Source organism: Pteropus medius, unplaced genomic scaffold (genome assembly GCF_902729225.1).
Source record: "Pteropus medius unplaced genomic scaffold, Ma_sr-lr_union100, whole genome shotgun sequence".
NCBI classification, from domain to species: domain Eukaryota; kingdom Metazoa; phylum Chordata; class Mammalia; order Chiroptera; family Pteropodidae; genus Pteropus; species Pteropus medius.
The window spans coordinates 8,499,792-8,526,144 of NW_024344253.1; the positions used below are offsets into that span (position 1 = coordinate 8,499,792).

Here is a 26,353-nt window from a genome sequence, read left to right on the forward strand (position 1 = left end):
TTCCTAGAACAAATAATAAAAAAAAAACTTCATAAGACACCTTTCCTTTGTCTATACTCCTTGAAACAACTAGCCTACCTGATCTTCTGCCCCCTTTCACCCCATTCCTTGACAGAGAAGTTTTTGTTCAAAGGTAGGACAGGGAGCTAGCACCTACCAAAAGGTGGGCTTGCTGCTGCTTTGAAAGCCTTGTGGCAGTATCTATCATCACTTTTTTGAGACCTGTGATTCCCCAGACATAGTTCTCCAAATTGCTTGCTGTTCTGTCAACTTCTCCAAAGGCCTCCTCACTCCTCTACCTGAACCCAGTCGCTCTGCCTTCTAATTATCCTTCTAGTCACCTTCCAACCAGGATTTTGTTCCTTCACTGCACAGAGCCTGCATGCCTCCCTTGTGCCTGCTGATAGGTAAAACTCCCCCAGCCAGACACTCGGCTCTTACACTGTGGCTTAGTCTCGGCTTCTCCCACACGCCCCACCATCAAGCTAACCTCAACTATGTTCCACTCACCGCCCGGGACTTTCCAACCTCCAGGCTTGGAATGACTTTGCTTACTCCCAGGGGAGGCCTATCAGCATCTATCAAACTTCAAAGACCAAATTCTCACCAATGTTCCACTATTTCAGAGCTTTTGTCTGAGTTCTGGAAGAATTTATTGGGATCTGGTGACGCTGATCCCATCCTCGGCTCACCTTCCTTCACAAGGACGCAGGTTCTCTGAGGGGGCCACTAGGTCCTCCGACATAGAAAGGTGAACACGGAGTCTGATGGACTTGGGTCTGAATCTTCCTCTTCTTTCTCTGTGGTCACAGGCAGGTTTCTATCTTTAATCACCAGTTTCCCAAAATGGAAGACTGGAATAGCAACACCCCTGCCCCCATAGAATTATGGTAAAAATTACAAGAGATAGCAAAGAAGTATCTGGCACCCAAACATGTTTATAGATTTGATTCCTCCCCTCGCCCCAATCAGGTCCAAATTACTTAGTTTAGGCTGAAGCTGACTGTGGTAATAAATAAGTCACTTCCCCACCGCCCCCTTGTTTTGGGCAGGCTACAGGATATAAATGCAAACATTTGACTATTTCACATCTATTCTTATTTCCCTCTAGAGAAACAGAAAAAGAAGACTTACTTTAAATATTCTTCCTTGATATAAAAAGAGGGAAGGAGTGAAGAAGGGAAAGGGGAGAGATAATGCTATTATATGAGGAAAGTAAAAGGCAATTCAATTGGAAGCACAAAAGTACTTCCAAAACACTGTATTTATAAAGCCCAAATTCTTCGGATTTCAAAATACTACAAACACAAGTCAGCCTGCAAATGAAATAAGTGTTTCCCATTTACTCCAAGCTTTCTGAAGTAACTTGCTTGTAGATGAATCTTAAGCAACTGCTTGCCTGTTTTCTTAACATGGCCTGGCCAGGAGTTGTAAACGTTGGCTCAGAAGACCTGGTTTAGCACTGACCAGCCAACACGCCTCACAGCTTAGTCCTGAGTAGAGCTATGAGCCAAATTACGCCTTGGCTCTCTGAAGAAAAGAATTATCCTAAATAACCACAGCAAAAGGAAGTGGGGAGGTTCTGTTCTAATCACACAAGTTAAGTTGGCTAAATCCTGTCATTTTCTAAGCCTCCCACAATAAAAATAGCAACTATAAATGTGAGAAAACATCCCAGGACCTAACTTCTACATAATATTACTGATTCAGTTCCCTTTTTGGGAGGCCGAAAACTTCCCCCAAAAGAAACCTACATTACTTTTAATCTGCCACAGAGCCTGGCATCACATCAGTCATCTTAAGAAAAATCTAAGAACTTCGAAATGCATAAATCTCCAGTAAACTGGATCTTTGTAACATATTCATTCTTAATGTTTTGGCAAAGTACTCCATGTCACTAGCTTCACTGGTGGAAGGTTATTTTCCAGTTGTCAAATAATCTTTTCCTATTTAAGAGTCAGAAATAAAAACACTTACTCATAAAGAAATTAAATAATTTGGAACACAAATAACATTAAGTATTTATTTGAAAAACATTTTCTATTTAAGTAAAATGGCAAATCAGCTATAGTAGCTTCTTACTACTAATTCTAATTTGCACTCACAGTCACTTTTATTCATCATATTCAAAGATATTGCTACAGAAAACTATTTCACAAAGTATTTAGAAAAACATATATACAGTCTGTCCAACAGAAAGTTAATTAAAATAACGAAGCCAGGTGATACAAAACTAAGATATAAAATAAGCTGACATTTATAAACACAAATAAATAAATATGTACAAAAGAGTCCATGCTAACAGTGGACAAAGAAAAGCTTTACAGTACAAGTAATGGTAACGAGAACGGAAAATATTTCAGGATCCTAGAGTAAGACTCTAAAACAATGTGGGAAAAAGAAGGAAAAAAACAAAAAACAAAAGAGAGTCTAAATTGATATTATTCTCAAAGTTAAGCTAACCTTAATTTTGGCTCCACAGCTAAATTCCTTTAATTTTGTTCTCAAGGTGGCTAAATGAAGGTGAGAATTGTATGTTTAGAACTGAGGGTAGAATTTGGCTTAATCATTTAAGTCCATTTGCAAATGTTCCTCTTTGTCTGTTTCGACATTTTTCCTTACTTGGTTACTGGAAATTTCTAAAGTGGAGCTGACATTGTTGTCCAATATGGAAAAAAAATAGTTTGTTTTTTTTTTATTTTTAGATCTGGATAAATATGAGTAGAAATTAAAACCACTTTTGAAGCTGTTTCTTAATTACTATTAACTCAGTAAGCACTTTGAGTAGAAATCTCACAGTAGAAAGCTCATCAAATTCTATTACAGATCTCTAAGGTTTGGGAAAAGGTATGTGAAGATTCAGCGACTATTTAAAATTAATTTTCATCTATATGTAACCTCTGTCAGAATAAACAGCCTGTTAATATATGCCTACAGAAAAGGACTCAGCTCTACTGTAGTGAATCTTAGAGACCTTAAGATTTACTATCCTCTCCTACTATATACACTCCTCCCCTGTGAGAGCCAAGTTGGGTAGTGCTCAGGTCTCCCAGGACAGGGTTCCATGCTACTGCAAAATGGAACAATAATAAAAAACCCACCACCACATTATCTTATCATCCATTCAAGCCTGTCCAATAGCTTATGATTGAAGATCAGCAAAAGGTGAGAGGCCCCTTGGTGGCTGCATAGCTAGAACGCTCTCCTATGTCTCAGACCAAGTGTTACCTGCTTTCTGCACATAGGGAAAGGCCCCCACGTGCTCAGTTCTTTCTTGGCTCCAGAATGTCTCATCTTCTCATCACTTAGACTGCCACCTCCCAGAACCTGATATTTCCCAGATAATCCAGAGTAAATGTAAGGGTACTGAGACCGATTTCTAAGAAACTAGACACAACTCCATCTTTAAGAACAATTAAAATGTGGTCTCCTACACATTCACTAGCAAGTGTATTACTCAGGATAGTTTGAAAGCTGGGTAAGCTGCTTAATATTATGCATGGCTTGTATGCAGAAATCTAATCCATAAATAACACACCATCTATCTTGCCAGACTTCCTCTGGCTCGTATTATCAGAGGACTTATGTACAACTTGTTTTTAAACTAGCAATTGTAGACCCACGTTTATAAATTATTTTGATTATGATAAGTCACCCATAAGTCTTGGTTTTTATTCCTTGAACAAACTCTTAAATGGAGAAGAGGCTTTTCATTTGTGCAACTGGAAACATCTTAAAGTCTGCAGAGCGAGCACAGAACCACAGAGTCTCGGTGGTTGTATTTCCTAAAAGGGAGAGACTACTGTGCACTGCGAGCCTAATGGAAATTCTCATTCCTCCCGTGAGCCCACAGTCAGTACAGGAGCCAAAACAGAGGAGTAAGAGATTCATTCCTCAGCAACTGCTAGGAGATCCACATTAAGGGAATGTCAACACTAAATTTGATTCAAATGTATGGGATTCAATTATAATGATGATGTTTAAGCCTTGTATTTTGAACAGTAGAAATTTACATGGCCTCATATTAACTAGGTCAAAATGTGGGAAATTCGTTCGTTCTTAAGCATGTTATGGTCTTGACTGTTAAACATTTGGTATAATAAGAAAAAAATTGTTTTCTAATCCTTGGGTCAGACATTAAACATTCTTTTTATATCTTTGATTGACATTTCACTGAAAATGAGGAAATTCATTCATAGAAACTAGCATTGAGATAGGTCTTGTGGGCATCCAAAATAGTTATAAATATTAGTATGCTTCTGATTGTTGGGAAAGATGCTGAAGCAAATGGCCATATCCAAACCTAACTACTGGATGGGGTATAACTAAGCTCTAAATTAGGGTTTGTCCCTAGCTCTGCCTCTCCCTTGTCCTCTAATTACAGTGTCTCCTCCTGAGTTCTGATTAATCTGATTCAATTATATATTTTTTTTAAAAAATCATATTTTCTATGGCTACTGAGTCTTGATACTTTCAGTACTAAAGTTTTAGTGATGGTAGAAACTTCCCCAAGGAAGAAATACACTGTAAAGACAGATTTTGAATTTCACAGAAGCCTTCTTAACAAAACACATTATATATATATATGCTGTTACCTAGGTTACAGCACATTTACATCTGCTAGTTACAGTTTTTACTGCTTACAGATCTTCATATTTCTGCAAACTGGTTCCTCTTTCTTATATTAAAGACATCAAAACTTTGTGCTATGGCTGAAGGTGTCCGACATGATAATATTTTTATAGAAGTTATCTGAATGAGCATTGCAGTAACCCTTGACCTTATCGATGACCTGATGGACAGGAATGATTGATGTTTGCTCTCCATCAGCATGGGTCAGTTTTGATGAGGACTTGTCCATAGAAGCATTGTCTGTAAGAAATGACACAAGACATTAGGCTGCAAGAAGAGCTGGTGACATGCCTAAGGGCCACCATCTGGACATTCTATTTTGCACATTGTAGAACACAGAGAAAATGAAGCTCTGGTCTTTTCTTAGGTTAGGTAACAGGCAGCACTAAAACTTGATGCTTTTCACCTTCAAAGTGCATTCTTATGTATAAACGAATGTTAATTTACCTTCTAGTAATCTGTGTTGGGGTTTGTTTTAAGAAATGTTCTTTTAAGTGGTAATTTTCAAAGAGCTAATGAATAGAATAATCAAAAAATTGCCACCAAAAAAAAAAAAATGTGTCAAAAGGCTCACAAGAAGGGACAGGTTATATAATAAATGAATTAAAAGATGTGGAAATGTTTATGGAAGAAATGATATGTCTAAGATGTTTTTAAAATAATACAGGGAAGGGAAAAATGTGTAGGTGGCTATGAGTCAAGAAGTACAAGAAATTCATTATACTATCCCCTCTACTTTGTATATATGATTGACATTTTTCATAAAAAATTTTATAAAATATAATTTTAAAGGATTTTAGACAATAAAAGTAAATGAAAATAAACATAAAAGGCTATGTTGAACACATTTTCCCATGGTTTTTACCTTGTGAAATGACTGGAGTATAGAAAAAAAGACATTTCTTATTATTTTAAATTATAGAAATCAAAATTCTCTTTATCAAAAAATAATTTAAGTATTTTTTTATTAACTGTACTACAGTTTCAGAATGATGTCATTGGTGACAGCAATAATATCAGAGCAACTGACAGTAATAAAGGACTACTAAATACCTTTTTGTTGTGCATTTCTCAATATCATGTATTTAAATATTATTTCTCTAGATACAAAAGCTTCGAAAATTGGTTCAGATGGTGCTCTGAAATTCACTTAAGCACTATAATCTACAAATACACAATGGCTATCTTTATGTGCCCTATGAATATCATATATTTTAAGTATATCATACATATATATATATATGATATACATATATATATGTATGATATATATATATATGTGTATGTGTGTGTGTGTGTGTGTGTGTGTATATACACATATATATGTATATATATGTGTGTGTGTGTGTGTATATATATCAATCAGCCCTGCTCCCTCTCTCAACACATTTTGGAGAAAAAGTCTACCCTAAAATTAACCACAGAAATTTCACACTGATGAAAGAGCAAATATGACCTTCTACAAAGTACTCAGTTCCCTACAGTTGTATCTTTTCTATTCAGTGTGGAAGAGGCAAAATATCTATTATAAAGAAACTGCTTCTAGGAATCGTGGCTCCAAAATTGCAAAGCTCACTCCAGCTGTTTTATGTTTTGAGTAAGCTGGACCCAGTATGTGCCAAAACATTAAAAATCCATTAATAATTGGTAAAAACCATTATCATTATATCTGTTGTCTTTGGAAATTGCTCAAATTATTCGACTGTTATCTTGGAACAGACACTAAAAATAAATGAAGGCTGAAATGGGAAATCCCACACTAAAGGAAGCAAGAGCGAATAGATGATTCACGGGAAGGAAGGGCAGAATGAAGCGTGGCGGCAGGATGATTCTGTCCCAGGACTGGTGAGAAAAAGGCTCAGGGCATTCATTGTATAAGGGACCCTCCCCATTTAGCTCTCAGCAAGATGATTGATTCTGTACTTTCTTCCAGTTCATATATTCACTAGCCATTGGTTTTCTGTTGGGGATTTTTCTATTGACTTACATCTCAATAACAAACAATTTGTGCTTGAAAGTTTTAGAAAACTATATATCCTCAAAGAAACTTCAAGGATATACTCATACTGCTTCATTGACAACTTCCAAGGGAATATATTTTTTAGAGATTTTGATCAGTTCCATTCTCAATATGTGGCCCAATATTCTGGGTCTTCCCAATCTATTAAAGTAAAATTCTGAACAAGGGCTCTAGTTCTATTCCTCTGCTTAGATCACTACATTATGAGCAATATAGATTTTGGATTATAGTTGCAAGTTTGAAAACCAGGGGCTAGGGAAATGAACTATTATTTGACCTATGCTGAAATTTCAAGCAGATAAAAATCCTCAATAAGCAGGCTCAAAACTGATAATTTCTCTTTTATGACTTCTATGAATGTACCATGACATATCTGGTAATTCATAAGAGCAGCAGAAAAGTAAAGAATGTCACTTCACTCTCTTCTAACACAAACCTTTTGAGTACTGTTTTTTTTTTCTCTTTATTTTACTTGATATATAACCTACTAACATCTCCAGAGCATGGTACATACATTTCCTAGAAGGAGCGGCTTGCAGACACCCCCATGCAGAGAGAAGAGCCAGCACAGCAACCATTTGAAATTTCAGAAATTCTAGCTCAATGCAGGGATGTCACTGTGCTAGCTGAGAAGTACTGTAGAGAATAAGCAATTTTGCTGGCGCAGCAAGAGTCTTAGTTTAATCCATGCAAATTTTCTCTTACTACCTTGCAAAAAATTCATGCATTCAAAAAGTAATGAAAGTTTACCTGAAGGATCCACTTTTGTTGAAGGAATGCTCTTAGAAGACATTATCTACACCATAAACATATGAATTTCTAGATCAATTCCAAGAAACAAACCAACTAGATATCCATAATGATATGCAGTGACTCTTTGCATACTCTGACTCAAGTACACCAGCAGTCACACTGAGTACTGGCTATGTAGCAGAAGGCCACTTGTATGTCAGTTGATGGAAAACCAGAATTCATTATATCATAGAAGTAATATCATACAGCTGACTATATCTTTACGTTAGTTGACAAAAACCCATTTAATCCCAAAGGTTTTATTATGGGAGACTGAAAACATAAATGCATTCTTTAAAAAATAAAAATATACATTTTGAAACAGCAAAGTTTTTCTTCAGTACCTCCATTTCTGGATTACTTTTTATTTTTTAGTCAGTTTTACCCATGATCCTTAATACTTTCAAATATTTCATTACTGTTTCCAAAATGCCCCCTATTCCAAATTGTCTACCTTGTTACCTTCTCTCCCCTTTTAATAATGGCATTTCTTCGGGCTAGTCTCAGCTGTGTTAAGAGGAAAAAAAATTCAATTGGTCTAATTCCTATTTCTTCGCAACTGACTTATAATTAACCATTTACATTTTAGAAGGGGAAGCAACATGAGTATCTAACTTTAAGGTTGATTAAATAAAGTAAAAAATTCACTCATTACAAATAAAAGCTATTTTATGCCAGGAAACTACCAATTAGGTAGAATAATCTATCTCAGACTACCTCAGATAATAGCTGTTACTAATTTTCTTACACAGGTATTTCCAGTAGGAATGCACAGACTTTTAATTTTAGGCAAAACTTTGTGTACTCAAAGACTCAAAGTCTGGATCTTATTCTGGACGAGAGTCCATTGCTTTTATTAGATTCCCCAAAATATCGTTGACTCCAAGAAACTCTTAAGGTGTTTCAAGTTTTCAGATATTTCATTAATTTTGGAATTAACGAACTGTCTGACACTCAAACATTTTTCCACAGCTCTATCTTGATTCCCAGGCAGTGGCCACTTCAGTGGCAGGACAAAGACAGTGGTACAAGCAAGGACTTCTGCAAGAATTCAAATGTACGTAAGGGTCATTTGAAATTTAAGTGTTTGCAGTGTGAGACTTTACACATCGCACAACACACTCCCTTATTTGCAAAAAGCCAAAGATGAATCTTATTTATGCTGTTTGCCTCTGCTTATGTTCAGTAGCTAAACAAATTCAAAATTAAAAAGTTATTTTCATCATCCTTTTAGAAGCATCTTTAATTAGGAAAGTGTGGGGTGCTAAGTGTTGATAAATGCATTCCTGAGGTTTAATTAGTCCTTAAAAGTAGTAATTCTATTTTCCTTTAAATTATTAAAAGATTCCACCTTTTTACACCATTTACTGGCTATTGAGTACTGCAATAGTCTTTATTTCCCACATTCTCTTCGGGATTGTTCTTACACGTGCTCAGTGTTAAAACATGCGGCCACTGTAAATATCATGAAGACATAAGAGATCAGCAAAGATACAGCGTTTCTCACCATCCTGTATCACTTTCTAAATATGATGCTCTCTATTCTTTTATATTTAATTGGTGCTTTTAAACAACAATTGCTGATGACACTTCCGATGGTTAAGGACTTAAGTCTTAAATGTAATACACATCCTGGACAGTGTTGTTTCCTGTTCCCATGCCAATTTGCCATGTAACTTTCATACTATGCTAAAATAATCTGCAACTCAATTTCTATATTTTTAAAATAAAACACATAACGTGTTAAACAAAGACACTATACTTCTTAAAAGAAAACTAAGATTTGAATCAAATGAAGTTACAATAATACTCAAGAGTTATGAAATTATGGCTATCTTGATTCAATTTTGATTGTAAAATTTAAAAAAAAAACTAAAATATTCACAAACATGCTAGATAAGTTATTCAACAGATTTTGATTTTCATAAATTTAAAATTAGTACCCTAATGGGCACTGTGATATATCAATCTTCACGATATGCCAATTTTCACAATGAAAACATGATGAGAACTGTACCAGAGAACACCTTTATGACATGGCCAGAAGGACTCACCTGTGTGGCTATTCCTTTTGAAGAAGGTAGTAGAGCTGGATTTAGATTTGGATGTAAGGTAGGTTGAGTTAGAACCAACAGAGCTTGAGGACAATGACTTTCCTAGATTATCAGAACTTTTCTTGATGATATTGGTAGCCGTCTTACTCCAGTCTGAAAGAAATGACATCTCTCCATGAATCTGCTTCAGAAAGAATATGTTCTGCCCAGAAGAATCATCACTGAATTATTTAGGTAACTTATCGAGAGCATTAAATATGTAAATAATAATAAACTAAAGAAAGAATACGTTTCTTACTTTGTTTAAAATTCTACTTTATTTTTTTTAATTTTATTAGTTTCAAATATATAGTACATCAGTTAGACATTTATATAGGTTATAAAATAATTGCCCTAACTGCTCCTTCTCTCTTTTGGCCCTCCATCTAGCCATTACATTAATGCTAACTGCATTTCCTATGCCATGAACGTCTATCAACTACTAATTTGTACATCTTTAACCATTCACCCCGTTCTCTACTTTAATATCCTAAGGGTGAGAAGTAACCACTGATGGCTAAAAAAAAAAAAAAAAAAAAAAAGTAATATTTTTTCAGGTTTTTTTTTTAATAGTATTGAGAAAAATCTCTTTGCCTAATTATGTATTTGAAGACCTCAAAAATGTGGAAAGGTGGGTATGGTATAGTGGAACCTCTGGATATCTCACTTGTTAAATTAGACATAAAACCTCAAGCAACTCATTTAACTTGTCAGGATTTCGCGCTTCTCATTTGCAAAACAGAAGGTCAAGCCCAGAGTCTTCAGACCTGCAGTTCTCATATTCTAAGACTCCAACTAAGCATCTTCACACACCCCACCTTTACAACTTGCTACCATTGGGACTGGGTGGCTCTGACAATGGAAGAACAGATGACAAACATTTCTCACTACTACTCCTAGATGTAAAAACCAATTACCAACATGCCCCTTTACCTGAGTTGTCTGCTAACCGAAATCTGCCACAGCAGAGATGCCGCCTCCACTGTTTCTGAACATTCTCCTTCATAGCACAGTGGAAGATAAATATAAATAAGCCTAGGACAAAAGAAAATATAAACATTTAACCCAACAGACACAGTTTTAAAGATAAATCTTATAAAACACATGAATTTGCTCTACAATTTATTTATTTTTTTTACATCTGAGTCTCTAAGAAATAAAATACTAAGGAATCTTATTAAAGTAAGATTGACTTAGATGACTTAATCCTTTAGAACAGAACTCAGATAAAACCAGAATAGCTATATGGATCTGATTCTGTCTTTTCATGTTCTGTTCACATTTGTTTTATGTGAAAACACTTCACAAAATTAAAAAAAAGAGAGAGAAAACTGAAAACATCTACATGAGCTCATCATCTACTTCAATTTGTGCATTTGAAGCTATTTGATTTATGCATGTTATTATAAGTTTGGGTCACTGAAAATACCCATTTGAGTATTTTTGCAGATCAAAAATGGCAAAAATTGGCAAATTCATGTGGCTCCACCTGGCCTGCTTTAGTTTATCAACATTTTAATGGAGAAATATTTCTGCATTGTGAAATAGTCTCATATTTATAGTCCCTCCCCACTCCTACAAAAACTAATCATCTCACTTGTGCTTTGAAAGCCAACCCCTTTTAACTTTTTAAGAAATTTACTTCTGCATTTTAATCTCCCTTTGCTATCTCATCGATTTCTCTCTCTATACTTAGTTATTCCCATTACTTACAAGCATTTTCTATTAACTCTTTTAAAAACAAACAAAAAGTTCCTCTTTTAACCACTAATTATCTTCCAGCTTCAACTTCTCTATTCCCTTTCCCAATAAAACTTCCTGAAATGGTTAACTTTAGCTGTCTCCATTGTTTCTCATTTCTTCTCAATGCATTCCTAAAAGGTGATTATCTATATCCACGATGCTCTTGTGAAGGTCACAATGACTTTCATATTGCTAATTTAGTTTTACATTTGCATTTTACTTGACCTCTCAACAGCAGTCAACACAATTGACCATTCCCTCATTCTTGATTAAAAAAAAAAAAAGCTAGCTTTCTTCCTAACTTGGTCCCTGGTCTCCTTAGTAGAATCTTTGGCTTTACTTTTAAATGTTGACAAATCCATGACTCAGTCCTGGGTTTCTATCTTTTCTATGGCTACACTGTTCCAGTAGGTACTAATCTCCTCTAGTCATGTTGTACAAGGACCATATGCAAACTTTCATATTTGCCCCTATTACCTTCTCTCCACAATATCACCAGGACTACAACCCATACTGCTTCCAGGACATCTTCACTTGGCTGTAGCTCCGTTCAGCACCATCTTAAACTCCTGATGTTCTAAATGGAAGTCCTCTTCATAAGTGCCCTCAAGTCAACATATCCAGCTCATTCCTGCCCATTACCACTTCGAAGACTCTTCTTTCAGATCTCTCCATAACAGGTCCCTACCTGTCCATTTAGGTCTGAGATCCATCGTTAACTCCTCAAAGAGGCAACTTTCAAATGTTTATTTGTATTTTTAATGTTTCCTCTAGTCACACCCTTGCACATTATCTATTTTTGTCATGGTACTGATCAGTACCTGATATTCCTGTATTTCTCATTTATTAATTTATTTGTTTGCTTGATTGCCTCTTGCTAGTAGATAGTAAGCTCCAAGAGCACAGGAATGTTTGTCTATTCAATACTATACTGGTCATTTCTAGAATATGCCAAGAACTAAGCCAGAACTCCAAAAATCTTTCTTAAATGAATGATTAACTGCTCATCTATTCTACATGAGTTAATTGAACACTTACAAGCACATTTTAATGTGTTATATGTGTTTGGGGATGAACGCTTAAAAACAGGAGTGAGAAGAACACATATTAAGGGGTGAGAGTACACAATAAAGATACGTTTAAGGCAAAAGTTTCTGAAAAGCATGCAAATTCATTGCCAAGGTACTGCTTTGGTAATATACCATACTAAACATAATGTCTTCATAAGGGAGGTGTTTTAGAGGCTATAGGGCTTGAACTGAACCTAAAGAAGGCTTCGGATCAGGAGGTAAGGGAAGTTTCCAAAAAAGCTATTTCTTTCAGTGACTACTAAGCACTACTGGACAGGAGGTACTGTGTTTTAGGAGTTGGAGGTTCAATGGTGAACCAGGTAGATGATCATTGCTTTCATGTGGTGGTGAAGGGTCTAGCACAGAAAAGCATAAAAGTAAAAATAATTACAGTGCACTTAATAGACAATAAGACTTTATCTGTTCTTTTTGAATAGAGGGTATCCATCAAGAAAACTGTAAATTCCATTGTAGAGTGAAGAACTGGAAGTGAGAAAAAGTACTAAGAGTACACTCTTTTGATGTGTACAGTTTAATTTGCAAAATATGTCTAAGGTTATGCTTATCTATTTTTTCAATATCTTAACTCAAAATGACCCATAATTTTACTCCAGAATAAATTACATTAAATTATTAGAAGAGTGTGCTAGATTTCTCCAGGGTGGGCCTGACTGCTGTGAAATGGCCATGGCTGCTTTTCTTCCTCTGGAGCTGGCTTCTTGCTTGGTCATCCGTGAGTGCCTGACACTTAGTAGGTGCTCTATAAATTTCTACTGAAATTGCTGGTTGAAAACGACTGCATATTTTGACTTGCAAAAGAATGCCACCACGAAAATACTGATGATTAAATTTTGGTCACTGATTTCAAATGGATGACCAGCCTATTAAAAACACCTGGGAAATTCAAACACTTTTATCTCTGAGAGGTATAAATAAGGCATTCAATGACTTAAGTGAAATAACAGTAATCCGTAATCTTATCATTTTATTACATTATTTCATTTTAGATATATTTATAGGCAAAAGACTTTTATTTTATATTATTTATTACTAATACATCCTAGTGACCTATTTACCTGAAATGATATCAGATAGGGTAGGGAAGTTCTAATTTTAAAAGAGCTAATAAATATAAATCAAATTTCAATCATCCAGAACACACACACACTCCCCTCCTGTGGACTCAGAGGTAAGAAAGAAGCTGGATTCAGGAGGAAAATCTGAAGAGAGAAGGATACCTCCTTGCAGATTGGCCTGGCCTGTGCTGAGGGATGGCAAGTCTCATAGTAAGAGAAAGATTTTTTTCCACACTAAAAATCCTTCAGAACTAAGAGCTGCAGGCTGATCCACCTTCCTAGGAATTCAGGAGGTCCCATCACTGGATTAGGCCCTCATCTTCACACTCTGACTAAATAAATCCAATGGCTTTTCAAAGCCTTCCGCCACCTACAGCCCTCAATTCCCTCACCAGTTCGCTGACACAGAAAATTACTAATGCTTACTAACGCTTACTAATAAGTAAGCATGCTTTGTATCACAGGCATTGTAAATAGCCAAAGTGTCTAAATAATTGGAATTGGTTAACAGACTCTTTTAAGTTTTTAAGAGGTGGTGGCAGTTTCAGAGTAAAGAAAACAGAGGGCTTGGAAGTCTGAGGTAAGGTCAACACAGGTTACAGATGAAAGAGACTGCGGTTGAGAGGCTCGGCCTCAGGTTTACTCAATGTTTATTAACTAGGGCAGAATGTGCAGAACTTGTTCTTGGAAGGATTTCTGTCACAAAACTGAAAATATAGGTAACCGTGTGTTCTTTAAACAACTGTTTAACAAAACCATGTATTAGAGTGGAAGAGATTATAAACTCCAACGGAGAACTCGTTCTCAGTCATTACTCAGTATAGGGCCTCACATTGAGCAACTGATTTTCTTTTAGTTGAGGGCAGAAGGTGAAATTTGCTAGACATTGCTTCCCTTAACACTCAGTAGTTTTTATAGATGTTATATATATTGGAGGAAAAAACTTCAAACTGGTGTTTTGAGGATACTGGAAGAGAACTAGTTCTCGGATTGGTTTTTAGGCCTTGCTGGGATGCTAAAAAGTGAATTACTTTGAGGATGTGATACTGATCACAGTCACAGAAGAGGATGCTAAATATAAGATAAAATGGACATTGTAAAACAATTTTTTAGATTGTGTAGTACAGCTACAAATCATAATTATATAACATTAGATGATACCCCCTATTTTTAAGCAACCACATTTGCCTGTAAATATACAGACCCAACAAGTTTAAGAGCACTAGAATACACATTAGAGTCAAAATCTGATACATCTGTAAAATTATGTGACAGAAGAGAACTCATCTAAATGCTCTATTTCTACTCTGAACTGTGATGTGATCAGGCAGTTAAATAAAATAAGCATGAGAAATTAGAATTCTTAGGAATGAATATATTTTTAATTTCCAAGGTATTATGAAAATTCTTTTGTCATGAGATATGTTTCCATTTTAAATGAGAATAGGATTCTCCTAATAGGTTATTTTACTATTTGTAGTAACTAGCCCTTTTCACCTGAATTTAAATTAGTCTCGCAATAACTATCATACCAAAATTCTTTCAGGACAAAACCTCCCTTGTAGAGTTCGGCCATGGGAAATGTGGTAAGTATCCATCTGAAAGACTGTGTGTGTGTGCAGTATGGAAAGAAATTCTCTTTCAGGAAGGAGGAATAGAAAATATAGCAAGAGAGCCAAGGGCACTTGGAGGCCAAAGTGAGAAAATAGAGGGTTATTCCTTCTTCGATTCTGAGGTGTTTTTTTTTTTCCTCCATCTACTTACAGATTTGGGTGCCAGAAGCAGAACTAAAATAATGAGTTCTGAGTTAGCATTTAAGAGAATCTGTTTGGTATTTCATCCCCATCTCTGCTCCCTTGCTAACAAATGTTTTTCCTTTGAGAATCTTCATATCAACTGCACAGCCCCTCAGACTAGCTCTTCTACCACCTGGAAAAATATGTTCTCCTACCCTTCTTAGCTGTGACCAGGGACCATGATCATCAGCCTTTACTTTTCACAGTGTCTTACAGCTTTATTTAACTGACCAGGGAGTAGGGATCATTGCCCATAAAAATTGGAAGCTAAAATGGCTCCAAAGATTGAATTCAGAGTTAAAGCCTTTACTTCATCTTGATAGGCTTGCACTAGTTTTATGAAACCTTTATATCTCACAAAACAGAGTTCATGATGGTCCTTTATTTTGGTGAATCATAGCCCGAAAAACCAGCAGCTGATGCCTCTAAGCCAAAGTTCCTTAGCAATAGTTTCTTCAGCTTGATAACTGCCTAGGTTCTTTATTTTACCTACAGGAACGCACATTCCCCACTAGAACAAGCAAAACAAAAACTTAAACCTACTTTAACTGAACAGATTCCCAACCAGTCCTTCCCTGCTCATCCCACCCTCACCCCTGCCTTCCTTCACCTCCATCTTTCACTCGCCAGATGGTATCTGCTCACTTAAAAAAAAGTAGACGAATATGTGAATTCAAAATGCCGTAATTCTCAGTAAATTTTGTAATTTTCTCATTTAAAATAAATGACATTTTCAGTTGCGATGGAGGAAGGGTGTTGCTAGTATATGGGAAAGCAAGCCTGCTTTTGGGTTCCATTAGGGAGGAAAATGTAATAAATCCACTTCCTCAAATCCTCCTAGAGAAGCACCCCACAGGCCAAGGCTGGTTCATCACATATGGTAAAAAGACACCTTAAAGAGTGTTCTAAATGTAGAGTGAGAAACATTCTGAAAATCTCATCGAGTAGTGGACTTTTTTTTTTTTTAATCTCTTTTCCTCTCATCTACCTCAGAACACATTCAAGCAGCATGTGGGGCAGAGGTTGCGGGGAATCCTCCTCGTAAGTATTGGCGTTATATTCACTGTAGATTGTATGAGCTCGAGTTTCATCTTGATCTTTGTAAGAGCTATTTAACTATTTATTCAGGAAAAAAAGATCATCTTAGCCTCAACATTTTGGCTAATAATGGGGCCCCCACATAGAACTCATTCTCTCTGGTTGATTCTGGAAAAGATATGTGACTTTCAGGGGCAGATGTAGAATGAGTAGCCAAAGGGATGTTCTCAGATCTTTATCCTAATTACCAAAAGTCAAAAAAAATTCGCCAGAAACATTTTCCCTTGGATATGCAAATGAACGCTATATGGCAAAGTTTAGGGCAACACATGTTGTCATTCTTTACTGCTTGCTCTAAAAGGTCACTTTCGGCAAAATTGTCATCAATAAATTCTGACAAATGGCCTAAGCTGACCTTTTCTTACCCTGTATAAGAAAGACCCAGAAATATAGTTAAGGGGAAGATTGCAGATACAGGTAGCTTCAGGAATGTGGGATGGGATCAGAATGGGTAGTAATGATGAGTAAATGGTATCTTCATCAGGCCCATGGGCATAAGTAATTCTGGAGTTTTGATGAGAAAATCAGTCAAGAATTAATCAAACCAGGTGTTTAGGCAAAAGAGGCCACATGTTCAAGACAACTGATTTTTGACAAAAAAAAGGTCTAGATGACCTCTGAGCTTCCTAGCAAGCCCGAGTCCAAATCTTCTAACAGCTTATACGTTGTCTGTCAGACACAGAGCCAGCTGGCTGCTGGCCTGTGGATCTCTAAGGTTTAGGAAGCTGTTTGGGGACCTCTTGAATCCCGCTTTCATACTACCATGGTGCCCTTTAGAAAATCATTTCCCTGTGGCACTAAATTCCATGCCAAAAGATGAGTAATTTTTTTCCTTGCAGTGTGTGATGTCTCAGCCAACACGAAGTCATTTCAGATGTTAGGGATATAAAGGTGATTCATTATCTTGGTGCCAATTCACCATGTGTTGTACGTGTGATTATGACACAGCTTAACTGTCAGGAGGCTTCTAGTCGATAACTTGATTTAATTTTCTTAGTTTACCAATGGGATTAAAATAAAAAAACATATTTCCTTTAATGATTTTTGCTGAATATGGGTAATAGATTAAATTCCCATTTATTCATTAAACATATATTTACTGCTTTTTTTTTAAGTGGAAGCAAATACTCACTTCTCAGAAACTTCGAAATCAAAAATGAAAGGACAATCATTTGTTTTGCTTTTCTGCTTATGCTCGGCTCCTAATGATGTGCCTTTCTATTTCCATATATGCTACATTGTAAATATTATATTGTCAGATTCAGACCAATCTTGAGAAAGTCATTAACTCTTCTGAGCCAGTTTCTCATTTATAAAAGGAAGAAAATATCCTTTCTTGGATACATACCTTCCAGACTTATTACAAGAATTACATCATATCACAGATGTTATGTGAAAGTGCTTTGTAAACCACAATGCACTATACAAATATCAGTTATTTCTGTTGTTCTGGGCATCTTAATGTTATCAAATTAATTAATAAGTAGACTGATAATACCCTTCTGTGTTTGCCATCCCAGTTTCTATTTGCAGAACCATACGTTGCATCTTTTTGAAAAATTAAATTTATCGAGGTGACATGGATTAACAAGATTATATAGGTTTCAAGTGTACAATTCTATAATACATCAGCTGAATATTGCATTGCATGTTCACCACCCAAAGTCAGATCTCTTTCTGTCAACATGTTTGTTTGATTCCCTTTGCCTTTTCCTCCCTTTCCCTCTGGTAACCACTAAACTGCTGTCTGTATCTATGAGTTTTTGTTTGTCTTGTTCGTTTGCTGCTTTTGGTTTAATATCCCACAGATGAGTGAAAGCATATGGTTCTCAACTTTTTGTCTGGCTTATTTCACTTAGCATGATTATCTCAAGATCTATCCATATTGTCATAAGTGGCAGTATTTCATCTTTTCTTATGGCTGAGTAATATTCTATTGTATATGTGTACCACATCTTTATCCAATCATCTATCAAAGGATAATCTGTTTTTTTCCATGTCTTGGCCACTGTGAATAGTGATGAACATCAGGGTGCATATATCTTTACAGATAAATGTTTTCAATTTTTTTGCGGAGGTAGATACCCAGAAGAGGAATTCCTGGGTCATATGGTAGTTCTATTCTTAATTTTTTGAGGAATCTCCATACTGTTTTCCATAGTAGCTGAATCATTTTACATTCCCACCATTATGCTGTCACATATATGCACAGAAGATGGGTTGATTATGCCAGAGACTATTAATCAATATTGTTTCACATGCCTACAAAAGGAAAGTTGAAGACTGAGGTCTTGGTGTGGGGCTAGACTTTAGAGCCTGATGAACTTGTCAGGAGAGTTAAACTCCACTATATACTGAAGAAGCCCAATCTATTTCAGAGTGTCAAATACTTTTGTACTGTTAATGAAAAAAAATATACAGTCTGAGATACTGTGCATCACTTGTATAACAAGCAGCTATGTGTATGTGGTGCATCTCAGAGCAGCAATTCAATCCTGCAAGTGCAATAATACTGCCAAGGGATATAGATGCTATGAAGACTCTGGCCAAAAGCTTCTCAGCAACCAGGGAGTGGCCTTTTATTTCTTTAGGATGAATTACATTATATTTCTTGAAGCGAAGGCTAATGCTCTCAGGCATGTGAATCATGATATACTTTCGCCAAAACATCTGTTCTTTCTTGAATAGCAATATGTATGTTATACAATTTTCTCAAGTTGTATTCTTCAGAAAAAATTATAATCTCTAATAAAACGATCTGCTAGTTTCAAAAGTTTCATCCTGGGAAAGCCATAAAGATAGCAAAAGCAGATAGCTATGGAATTACACCATGTTAAGATATATTTATCTTCTTAGCTTAGAGAAAAAAAATCAATGAAATAATAAATAACGAGTGAAATAGGCAAAATAAAAAGAATAAAACAATACACTGTGGAAAATTAGAAAATAATAAACTCAGTTTCAGCCTCGATTCGATTATGATTTCAATTGCTTATTCAAGCAAGTAAAATTTTAGTTATAGCCACACAGACTATAATAATTTTCTGATATCCATTTACATGCTTTTTGGCCATTAAATGTACAGTTATAAGTGTACATAAAAATAAAAATACATTTAAGAATAATAAAAATAGAAAACATTAAAAATAAATATAAAAATAAAGCACACAAAATAATTATATAAAAATAAAACGAGTAATTGTGGGGATCACTTCATGGATTGTATGTCTAACTTTTTAAAATTTAAAATTAAAAAATAAAATTAAAAAAGTAAATAAATTATATAATCAAAAAATAAAGCATAAATAAAATTTTAATACAAATTGATGTGAGTACCCATATAACTACACATATATGTATGTGTTTGTATACAAACACATTCTATGTATACAAAGACATACATACATTTATGTACGCATTTACTTCTAAGAATTGTTGACGTTTTAACCAACTATACACATTCCAAGAATCTCAAAAGTTTTAACCAAATTTTTGAAAACATTCAGAAAAGTGGAAAGAAATCTACAAGAGCCACTCCTGTGATATGCATGCTTTGACATCACTGTAGATTCATCCTGAACACTTGTCCATCCTGCAGTTCCCGCCTCTATAATACTATAGGCATTCATAATAAATTCAAAACTTGTGGTATTCATAATGAAGACCCTGCGGATTTTTAGATGCTCAACTATAAGCTACATCTGAGAAGATTAAAAGTTTGTTAAGCATAGTTTTAATTTCAGAACATTGTATTACATTAACTCTTTGGCCATTGCTAAGTCTCATAATGATAGGCTTCAATTTACCATAATATTACATTAACAAGGAGACCTCTTACTCAAATCATTAGAAAAAAAAACCAACGATGAGTGTTTTGTAGTAGCATACCTCCTAAATTTCTCTTGACTCTTGCTCACCTCTCTCCAGCTTCCTCATCCCCACCATAATCTAAAATACTGGACCACCTTACCTCACCTGGACCATTGCAACAGCCTCCTACATGCTCTCCCTACACATAGTATTGGGCTGCTCTAATCCTTTCTTTACATTATGTCCAGCTTCATCTTTACAACGTGCCCATCTGATCATGTCATTTCACAGGCCTAAAACTTTTCAAAGACTTCCCACTGCTCTCACAGAGATTGAAACACGGGGCCTTGTGGTCTAGCTCTGGACTCTCTTTTTTGCCACACCAGTGTCACTCTCCTGCTCTTTCTCAGTTCTGAGATTCTATAAGCTTCCTTGAGCACATGCTATAATCACCAGCTAGAGCAGATCCTCAAATGATGTCATTTCCTTATAATGTTGACGAGGTGCCACAGGAACTTAACGTTTATATCAATTAGCCTACAGTAAAACTGGTTTCCTTATATGTCATTTTGCTTAAAGTCACAGAACCTATGGACCACACTAATTGAGCCTTACTATATAGCATATTTTTTGCACATGAAATGCCCTCTACCTTAAATAGCCTCTGCCGGACTTTCATTCCCACCTTTCACCTACTTAATGCATACTGAACCTTCAGATTTCAGTTTAGATACCATGTCTTCTGTCATCTGCTCTCTACACCATCAGCTACTTTTATATGGTGACATAATTGATTAACATCATAACATCAGTCTCTCCTACTAGAATATAACATCCATGAGGCAAAGGGATCATGTCAAGGGTCAAAGTTGCTTTTTTTTTTCTTTTTGCAATTGTTTTTTTGCTGGAATAAAGACTATCCAGAAAAAAAAAGAAATAAACATAATGTAGTTTGTCTAAATACTTTCTGAGTTCATTTTACATTCACTGAATTGTTTCTTTAAACTGTCTAAATTCTACATGTTTCTCTGAATAAAGCATATACTTTTAACAACAAACAAACTGCTCTCGAAGTTTCAGAAAATGACACGAATAAACCGTAAGTGAATTTCTGTAGCATCCTGAGAAGGTTTTGTACCAGCCTGGCCAGTAAGCAATTGTTAGTCGACTTGTGTGCTCTGTATCATGACCTTTCAATTTAAATTTCCTTTTTAGGAGGTGTTTTTTATATCACTGGACATGCAGAAATCTGTTCTGAATTTATATAATTTAAATTTAGTCTTAAAAGTCAGTGATTTATGTAGAATAGAGCTTGATGATGGTTTACAACATTTTTCCCTCCTGACAGGAGACCTATGCTGGGAAAAATAAAACATCTCACTTCTTATTAATGGAAATAGAGCTGAACAGACAACTGTAGCTGTTGAAGGTTACTGAAACTGCCAGGAAATTCTAAAAGCAAAAACAAGGTTGGGCTGGCAGATTAATGTGCCTTTCATGTACAATCTTGAAATATAAAACCACGGAATTTCTAACGTTAATAGATATTTTTGTCAATATTACCTAGGTACACTTATGTTGTATGTTATAGAAAAGATTAAATAGAGAAAAACTCACTGTATAAAGCTAGATCCTAATGAAGATGTATTCATATGCTGCCTCTTGAGTTTCCAACTCTTGGAGGTGTACTTGAGGCTTATTATTCTATTTACAAAAGATAATGAGCACACATATTTCCTCCGTTATGGGAGAGTGAAGCGGAATAAAACTTGCTAAACTAATTAATGAGGATTTATGTCAAAGGATCTTATGTTAGATTTAGGTCATCTCCAAAGCCCCTCCCGTTCTTCATCCAGAAATGCATTTAATCATTTAACAAACAGTTGTGCACCAACTACATGACAGATTTTTTTTTTTTTTTTGCATGCACTCATTAGCTAGTAGGAAACCTAGGAGGAAAAGTAAAGCAGATACATACAATACAAAACACTACACAGTCTCTTGCAGAGAAATACAGACTGTCCTTAGAACATACCTGTAGAGAGCACCTGACTAGGCATCTCATTTGGTGAGTAGCATGAACCTTATTTCTACCACACTTTTTGCCCCAGCACAGATCTGCTCAGCTTTAGTCAGCTCTTCCTTCCCTACACACCTACACGACATGAACGATAACTTCAGGTAAGCCAGCAGCACTGCCCTGCTCAAGAAGATTCCAAACTGTCATCTTATTCCTTTTTAGAGTGTGGACCTTGTGGTGCTTCTGAACATTAGGAAGTTTATCAAAATGGTATTTCGAATGTCCTGAAGAATGTCATTTAATTAAAAAAAAAAAAAAGATTTCTATTCACTTAAAATTATATCCATCAGAGTACACTAGGGTTTGTATACGGATCAGAAGTGTGACAGTCCTTGAAGGAAGCCTTGTATTTCTGCACAAAGTGGGCCATTGGCAACTGTTTGTTAAATTGTTGAACTTATTGACATATATCATGAAAAAGAAAAGACATTTCTTAACCAGTGTATTGGTATTTATTTTGAAATCCAAGGAGCTAAGGAATCAAGGTGAATTATTCTGTCCTTGCATATAGCCTAAAAATTCTTCATGCCAAGAATGGTACCCCACAGGAAGAGGTTCCATGAGCAGCACCACCATTCAGCAAGACTTTCAAGGCTGAAACTTATCTGTGCATCCCTTTAAACTTCCTGTTGGACACCTCCCTGCCTACGTCCACTCAGGCAACAACACATGTTTATTGAGCACTTACTATGTGCTGGGTACTGTCCTGCGTGCTTGGGATACACTTCTGAAAACAAACAAACCGAAATTCTACCTTATCTCTCCATTCAAGACCTTTTTCTTAAGAGTACCCACCCTGTGCCTGAAACTATGCTCAGCGCCAGAAACTTAGTGTAGGCATCTGTCCAACAGGAAAGCTGTTTGAAAATATGAAAAAATTAGAAAGTGGAAATTGTCCAGGTACCATTTATCTTACCTTGTAATGAATTAAAGATGGAGAAGAGGTACAAGAAAGGGACATATAAGGGTCCCCAGGCAAAGAAAGCAAATCCCCACGTCATGCCCAGCAGGAACGTCAGGCTGACCACGCTGCGTAGGTTCCTCAACACCTCCTCCCGCAGGGTCCGATTGCTCCTCTGGCCGTTCCTCCCACAGATCTGCACCATCACCACGATGAACATGGCAACGTTCAGGAAAAACATGACTCCAAAATACCCAGCACAGGTCACATAAAAAACAACTGGATCCTGAATCCAACAGCTTAAAGAAGAAGAAGAAACAAGGAAAAAAGAAATTTATTACCACGTCCTGTTTACCTGGCTCAGTTTGACTTCTGCAGCTTTCGCAGCTTGGCTTTTCTCAAATACTTTCAGAGAGTCACTTCATTTTCTTGAGCCTCAGTTTCTTTTTTGATGTTTTTCATGTTTTTTTTTTTATGTTTGTTTATTTTGGATAGCTACCATCTTAATATCTAGTTACTTAAGTCAACAGTTAAGAAGAAAACAAGGTGGCTACTTGAATTTTGACTTGGCATGAAAATCCTCCTGGTTGGTTCACCTGAAACCATGTCTCATCTCCTTTTCTGTTATGTGCTCCAGAGAACGGGAAATTTAAGTACTCATATTCTCAATTTCTTTTGTATGGAAGGGGTGATCATGAGGCCAGCGTTTGACAAAATGATATCAAAGCAAAGTCTGCTAAGGAATCTGGGGGAGAGCTATTTCTGATAGACTCATGTAGCATTTGTTATTTCTACTTCAAGCATGAAAGCTAGCTCTGGGGCTGAAGAAATCATCTTATATTCAATGAGATAAAGGCCAGTAGGGCTGCAGAGTGGCTGGCACTGACATTTTCAGCCATAAAATCAATGCCAGTTGTTGGCTACTTCCACGTTTCTTGTCATGTGAGAAGAGCAAATTCCTATTTATTTAAGACATGCATAATTGTGGATTCCATTACTGCAGATGAAATAATTTTTATTAATGTAATTGGTCTAGTTGAGGCAATACCTTATTATAAAACTGCGATATTCTTATAATGACACTTCTCATGCACAATTCAAAGGCTTACATTGATTACAATATTCTTATGAGATGAGGAAGGATATATTTTATATTCAAATGATATAAAGATCAGAAGACAGATGAAAGTAATTTAAAACTAATATGTGTAAAGTATTCCATGAGTAAAGTTAACAAATACTACAATTTGCAGTCTTAATAATACTATGGAAATTCCCAGGTACCTTGAAAATTAAATGAATTATCGAAGGCAATTAAATTCGTCTCAAAATTTTAGTGTAAATGGCTATCATTTCGGGTTATGTTCCACACTGGAACATGACAGCCACAAAGCGAAAGCTACCTTGAATGTCTTTGAATCCTGGAACCTAACATGATTCCTGGCATATAGTAAATGCTCAGTAAATGACGGTTGTTGATGGCATAGCAATTTATTAAAGCAATTTATAGTACTTTAAAGTTCTTTAAGAGCTGACTAACATACTTTTAAAATCCCCTTATTTAGAACTTATGCACTAACTTTTACTTTTAATATATCTTATTACAAAGATTTCCCCAAATGACACTGCTTATCCTGGAAGCTAATATTTCTTTACATACGTACATCCCCTTAGGATCCTGAAATTCCTGACCTGGATCCTTTATTTTCCACTGGTTTTTCTGGGGTCTTTTGAATGCTACTTTGGAAACATAAAAGAAGGGAGGGCCATGAGAGAATGGGACGGGATTGGAAACTGATTGGATAAAAAAAGTGTTGCCCATTCATGAAATGTAAGCAGAAATGTGGCATTACAGTCAGGTGCAAGCTCTTCAGTCATTCAGTAATTCAATCAATCAATAAATATTCATTAAGTACTCAGTATGTGCTAACTAAAATATAAGAAAACTAACTGCCCAAAGTGAACAATATAAAAATCTTAGCCTCGATGATCTCACATTCTGGAGGGAATCTTCCAAATTATTCAAGACTCACTGATGTCTCCATTCTCTGCATTTCCACATAAAACTCATATTGCCAATGAACCATTCGGTGTCTGATATTGCTATTTAACTCTCTTAAATATGTGTGTGAATTTAAGAAGGTGTAAGGATTATGGAATATCCTCAAACAGAATGGGTTTTCTGAGCCTAGAAGATAGTATCTTAGATTTCTTCTGCATTTCCCCAGATGACAGAATACAACATGAACAGGGACAAGCAGCTTGAACAGTTAAGGACATTCAGCTGAATTAATCTGCAGTGTAGAAAAGATCTTGGTAAAGACCTGCAAACTCATTTCAAAATGCTAAAGTAAGAAGCACACTATTGGCATGGAAACCCATACTAAACATGAGAAAACAAAGAATATACACTCATCACAAATAAATTCCCAACAAGTTTTTATTACTCACAATTCATCGCCTTGCTCTTTTCCATAGACCTCATTTTGGTTTCTGCTCGCTAGAACGACTGACACAACCAAGGCAGGCAAACCTGTTATTAAAAAACCATGACAAAAACAACTTTTTTCTGAAGCATCTGGAACTGCTTTATAAGACTGATAATAGCAAGGAAAAAGAAAAAAACAAAACAAAAAACAAAAAAACCACTCCATATCACAGAGTCAAATTTCTTAGAACTGGCAACTTGGTTAAAAACAATAAAATCCCCTCTTTTGTGTGGCACATCCAGCTCTTATTGGAAACGATTAAAACCTACTCTTTAATGGCAGCTATTTAAATATTCTGTTTGTTTACTGGTACCTACTAGAGAACCAGAACCTGATTTATACTGAATCCAGCACCAGCAAATGTGCTTTCATTAACGATGCCTGTTAGACAGTAAAAGAACTGCAGCTTATTTTTCCCCTTTCTATAAAAGAAAAGTCTTTAGAAAAAGTAGGGGAGAAACAATGGTACTATAAAGTCTTTATAGTCTTCATTTCTCTCTCAAGACTAAATAAATAAAGTAATTCCATGCATATTTTGGTGAGGAAGCTATACCACCTTAGCCTTGAAAGATGCCTCCTAAAATGGTGAACATCATAGAAATGTCTCGTACTTCTATACTCCTATTTGAAAAAGAGATTGTGAAAAAGCTCTAAAATGTCTTGTTCGCTATGAAACCCAGATAAAGAAACGAGCCCATTTAGAATATTCCAAACAAGCTAATACAACCCTCCATGTCTGGCTGAGGAATCACG

General features: G+C 35.8%; 1 protein-coding gene across 2 annotated transcripts in view; it reads right to left on the bottom strand.

Annotated features, from left to right (window-relative positions):
- Positions 1–1,993: 1,993 nt before the first annotated feature.
- Positions 1,994–26,353, bottom strand: part of ADGRG6 (adhesion G protein-coupled receptor G6) — a 128,478-nt gene continuing 104,118 nt past the window's right edge. For both annotated transcript variants that reach the window (XM_039869747.1, XM_039869748.1), the window contains exons 21-25: positions 25,563–25,644; positions 23,127–23,410; positions 10,471–10,572; positions 9,499–9,651; positions 1,994–4,872 (exon numbers count right to left, since the gene is read on the bottom strand). In XM_039869747.1, the coding sequence (XP_039725681.1) occupies positions 4,694–4,872; positions 9,499–9,651; positions 10,471–10,572; positions 23,127–23,410; positions 25,563–25,644 (800 nt within the window). In that variant the 3' untranslated portion in view covers positions 1,994–4,693. The remainder of the gene's footprint in view (positions 4,873–9,498; positions 9,652–10,470; positions 10,573–23,126; positions 23,411–25,562; positions 25,645–26,353) is intronic.